This window comes from Sinocyclocheilus anshuiensis, unplaced genomic scaffold (genome assembly GCF_001515605.1).
Source record: "Sinocyclocheilus anshuiensis isolate Anshui unplaced genomic scaffold, SAMN03320099.WGS_v1.1 scaffold1361, whole genome shotgun sequence".
NCBI classification, from domain to species: Eukaryota; Metazoa; Chordata; class Actinopteri; order Cypriniformes; family Cyprinidae; genus Sinocyclocheilus; species Sinocyclocheilus anshuiensis.
Genome location: NW_015549631.1, coordinates 82,920 through 88,425, shown reverse-complemented (window position 1 = coordinate 88,425; position 5,506 = coordinate 82,920). Strand labels below are relative to the sequence as shown.

The following is a 5,506-nucleotide window of genomic DNA, read 5'->3' as shown; positions in this document are numbered from 1 at the left end:
ACAATGTATTTTTGGCTATTGCTACAAATATACCCCAGCGACTTAAGACTGGCTTTGTGGTCCAGGGTCACATATGTCTACTGTTGCTGTTTTCATAAGACAGTCGTCAAGAATCTGAACCATTGACCTTTCTGTTTCTGTCTTCAGTCTGTGTAAATGCAGTATTACAGAGAAGCAGTGTGTCTTCCTGACTTCAGCTCTGAAATCAAACCCATCACACCTGAGGGAACTGGACCTCAGTGGAAATGTACTTAAACACACAAGAGTGAATAAATTGTATGATATACTGAAGGATTCACGATTTAAACTGGAAAGATTGAGGTGAGGAACATTCACGTACAACAAAGAAATTAGTGTTTTGGTATTTTAAGGAAACAAAATGAAAAGGTTATCTCATTTCTCTGAATGCAGGTTAAGGTACTGTGCTATAAAAGCTGAAGATTGTTCAGCTCTGACTTCAGCTCTGAAATCAATGTCATCACACCTGAGAGAGCTGGCCTTGAGTGGGAATGAAATAGGCCAGTTGGGAGCAACAAACCTCAGTGATCTACTGATGAACCCACAATGCAAGCTGGAAAAACTAGAGTTAGTAACATTGTACTGTACAGCAGTTACAGTGTGATTAAAGTTTATTATGCTATTAGCTGATGGACTGATGATTCAGTATGTGTGTCAGTAGAAAAATAAAAACAAACTCCTCCAAAAACTCCAGGATTTGACATTTTTGGCTGTAAAATTTTCATATGTTGAAGTTTGAAAAATCGTATCTGCAAAAAAAAGAAAAAAGAAGAATAGACAAAAAACTGACGTAGCATGAATGACAGTAAATTATTTTGACAGTTACATGGCTTTTACAGGACTAATAGTACTTTTCACTAAATCAGTTTTTATTAAGCAAAATTTGTATGGTTTCTTGGTTTATGGTCATCTAATTAGGTTCTCAGGTTTTTGGTGGTGTATTAGTGACAGTATGGTGTTTATTCATGATGCATTTAACTCACATGTGAACTTAACATGGTCTTTTCTCTTGTCTTCAGTTTGTGTAGATGCAGTATTACAGAGAAACAGTGTCTCATCCTGACTTCAGCTCTGAAATCAAACCCAATACACCTGAGAGAGCTGAACATCAGTGTGAATCAACTAGGAGACTCTGGAGTTGAAAACCTTGGTGTTCTGTTGGGCAGTTCACAATGCAAACTGGAAAAACTACAGTTAGTATCATTACACTGTACAAAAACTTGCATGACAATAGATTATTCTATTGTTAAATGGCTTCCGTAGCACTGATGGTGCTTTTCGTGAAATCTAAGAGGTAGTGAAATGCATGTTTCTGGAGGTTTGCTTATGAAACACAGACTACTGTGGTTTATAATAGCAACAGTAACAAACTACACTGGCATGCAGTAAATTTCGCTTTCTTCACTTAACCCGCTTAATCCCAAATTTTTTCCAGACATGAAAATATCCAGATGATGGTTAGTATTAGTAACCCTTTGAAATAATGAATACTTATTTTTGAAATTTTAAACAGCTATTTTAAACTGTTTGATCACATTCTAAGGTTACAATTATGCATAAAAACACTTATACAACACTGATAGGAATACTGAGATAAACGTCAAAAAAATACAACCATCAACATACTTCAAAATTGTTACTTTATTGTATCATACAGTATATCATAAAATTGTTATGTTAGTGCTACTAATATTACAACATCAATATTGTAACTTATTTGTAACATTTGAACTTTTAATTTAGTGCAATATTTTGTCATTGCAACATTTTAGTGCAGCCTTCCCTGACAACTGCAATTGGATTTATATATGTACTTAAGTTATTATATAAATTATCCCACAGGTCACAATTTTGACCATCAGCATGTTTACTGATTGTATGACAACACTCATCAAAATTTAATAATTGTGAATTCATATATTAAACCAGACACCTTACAGATAATTTGGATCGATGGGCAAGGCCAAAACAGAGGGGCGTTTTCGACCATGTTACCTGATTGGCTGATGCCATAGTGATGGGTAGATTTAGGGGTGGGGTAAGGGGGATCATTTTCATTGCATGATTTAGAAACACCCAGCAGTTTGAAAACACCCACAAAGTCAGAAATGCCCACTTTTGCTCTGCAGAGACCTAAATCTCGATTCACTGTATGACAACGATCATGTGTGTTTCGGGTTTATTCTAACATCCTCAATTCCAATAATGCTCTTTTACTGTAGTCACAATGTTATATAGAGTCATGTTTATCATAAAACACTGATAAAAGCATATTTACCCCCACTTTGGAATTTAAAGAGTATATGTTTATGTTGAACTTTATTCTTGAACAGATGGCGCTGTATTAAGCAGTATATAAAAAGTGTTTCTGTTGCTCATGAAAACGTTTCTGAAACGTCTGTGTATTTGTCAAATATTGCATTTAATTCACTTAATCTGTGATAGGATATGCAAACACTGTGTGAGTGTCACACCCGGGAGCAGAAAGTGTCTGACTTGACGTGTCCATTTTCAACTCCGCCCCCGACTGCTCTTGGCTAATCTTGTTGACCGCCATCTATAGCCTGTAGTTGAACACACTTATCATCTTCTCATGGTGCAAACAGGAAATAAACTGCTCTGGTCATGTGATAATTTGCACTAACCATGTGAAAATGCACATATTTAATTGAGACCCTTTATTTTTTCCATATTTGCAGGAATAATTCACACTGTAAACTAGAGAGATTGAGGTCAGTGACACTCACATACAAAAAAGAAAATGCTTAAAATCATTTCAACATTGCAATTTAACAAACACTTTTACTCAATATCTCATAATGAGTCTGGGTTCACATTATAAGGGCGCTACGGAGGCCACATCCTACCCGAAAGGAGGTGACATGTAGAGACACTAATATGGACTGACCCAGGCCTGGGGCAGTACTACATATGGAATAAGCCTCTGAGGCAGGTCCTACCTAGGAGTAGGGAGGAGCGGCTGCCAGCAGAGCCTGACAGAGGGATCTGTCAAAGGGAAGACACGGTTTTACCGAGAGGGCAACCTTACCGTGGAAGAATACACATATGGGATTGCCCGATGGGAATCAAGCCTTATGGACACCTAGCCCAGTACAGGGGCTGACCGGAGACCCGGGCAAGCTAACACCGGTACTGGGCCTGGCGTCAGACTGCTCTGCCCAGTCTGACTGACAGGGGTGCTGGAGGAACTCCACCAGGGTTCGCCGTCCGGGGAACTTTACTGGAGGAGGAAAAAGGCGCTCGCATCCCTGGTTGAGGGGGAATGGCACAGCATGCGTGACACGGCCAGCTCTTCCCGCCACTTACCTGTTACCCAACACACGGGAAGAAACTGGCTCAATGCGGAGCCTGTGAATCTCGTGAAGATGTTTGGTGTCGCCCAGCCCGCATCTCTACAGATGTCTGCCAGAGAGGTGCCATGCACCAACGCCTAGGAGGAGGCAACACTCCGTGTGCAGTGAGCCCTCACACCCAGGGGGCACAGCTCGCCTTGGGATTGGTACATCAAGCCAATGGCATCCACTATCCAGTGGGCCCACCTCTGCTTGGAGACATCCTTCCCTTTCTGCTGACCTCCGTAGCAGACAAAGAGCTGCTCAGAGCTTCTGAAGCTCCAGGTGCGGTCCACATATATGCGCAACGCTCTTACAGGACACAGCAACGCCAAGGCTGGATCTGCGTCCTCTGAGGGTACTTACAGGTTCACCACCTGACCATGAAAAGCTGTGGTGGGAACCTTGGGCACGTATCCAGGCCAGGGTCTCAGGACAACGTGAGAGTAGGCCGGCTCAAACACAAGGCACTCTTCGCTCACCGAAAATGCTTGGAGGTCCCCGACCCTCTTGATGGATGAGAGTGCGGTCAGGAGCGCTGTCTTCTAGTAGACAGGAGCACTGTCTTCTAGCAGACAGGAATTTAAGCTCGATTAAATCCAGCAGTTCAAAGGAACCCCTCTGCAGTCCAGCCAGGACAATAGAGAGATCCCAGGAGGGCACCAGGGGTGGCCTAGGAGGATGTAACCTCCAGGCACCCCTCAGGAACCTCATGACGAGATTGTGCTTTCCCAGGGACTGGCCGTCCACTGCATTGTGATGTGCTGCGATAGCAGCCACATACACTTTCAAGGTGGAGGCTGACAGCCAGGGCTTAATTTGTGCCGGAACAAGCCAGATCTGGATTCGGCACCTCCGAAATCCGATCCGGCACCTCATTTTGGCGGATCCCCCTCCTCACGCGCCATTGAAAGACGTTCGTGCTGACCTATAGCGTGCATATGATATATATTTCATGAAAAATCTTCTATTATGAGCGCGCTAGCTGTACATTTGAGATAACGAACTTGAGTGCGCAAAAGACGCGACATGTGAACGGCCCCTTAGGCTGCTTTCACAAGACCGAATGCACGGATACACATGCGTTTTCGTTCTCAACTGTTTACATTTAAGACAAAACCAACTGCTTACGAGGATACTCACCAGTACGGCCATTTTTACGTCATTTTGTGTGTATTTGGCTGCTTAAGCTCAACAAACTTTGCGAAATAACTCAATATGACACTCGTGAGGTGGCTTTACGCGTGCACTTTGGACATGCCTGTGAGCACACAGAATACAGCCTCTGGAGCGCGCGAGTACCGATTGGCTTAAAAATACTTTAAAAAGATGTGCAAATGATACATTTTTGTGACAATGCAACAATGACCTGATTAGGCAATTGACAGTTCTGTCAATTGTCCCGAAATGTGAGCGAAAGTCTTGGATGAGACGGTGAGGGAGTGAAAGAGACAAGACATGGTACAGCTTAATCACTCATGCGGTTTTCAAATGACTGATTTTATCTAATAATTGTGACGAGAGGGGCGGGGCCGAGAGCCGTGGGAACGGAGCGACGCCGGTGGAGTAATTGATAATGAGCGACACCTGCACCACTCACCGGTCTCGAGTCTCACGGAGGAGCTCCGGAAGGATAAAAAGGAGGAGTGACGACAGTGAAAGACGAGAGAGGACCAGGCCTGGAGTTTATTTTGTGTTTTGGTTTTGTTTGTGCGCGACAGTCGTCCGCGAGGGGCTGTCGCGCTGTTTTGTGTTTATTTTATTATTAAAGTTTTATTTAAATGTTCGCCGGTTCCCACCTCCTTCTTCCCGAACTACGAACTGTGTTACATTGGTGCCGAAACCCGGGAGGAAGGAGGGGCACGCTGCCAGAGATCCCTCGCCGCTGTGGTGAGTCCGCGGTGCCATCGAGCATGGCGGAGCAGTCTGCCGCCATGGAGGCTCGAGGCGGTGGGCTGGAGTGAGTTACCGGGGGGGGGGACGAACTCGCTGCCGGCCGCCTGGGCTGTGGAGGGACGGCTGCCGTCCGTGAGGGAGCGGAGGAGTCGCCGCCGTTCGCCTGAGGCCGGAGCCTGCTGCCATCCACCATGATGGGGAGGAGCAGGGAACGGGGGACTCCTGCCGGCTGCCCGAAC

The 5,506-nt window shown here is 44.6% G+C and overlaps 1 protein-coding gene across 1 annotated transcript in view; it reads left to right on the top strand.

Annotated features, from left to right (window-relative positions):
• Positions 1-5,506, top strand: part of LOC107659620 (protein NLRC5-like) — a 106,291-nt gene that overhangs the window by 73,766 nt on the left and 27,019 nt on the right. Inside the window, 3 exon segments of the mRNA XM_016448639.1 lie at positions 148-321; positions 412-585; positions 1,038-1,211. Of these exon segments, the coding sequence (XP_016304125.1) occupies positions 148-321; positions 412-585; positions 1,038-1,211 (522 nt within the window).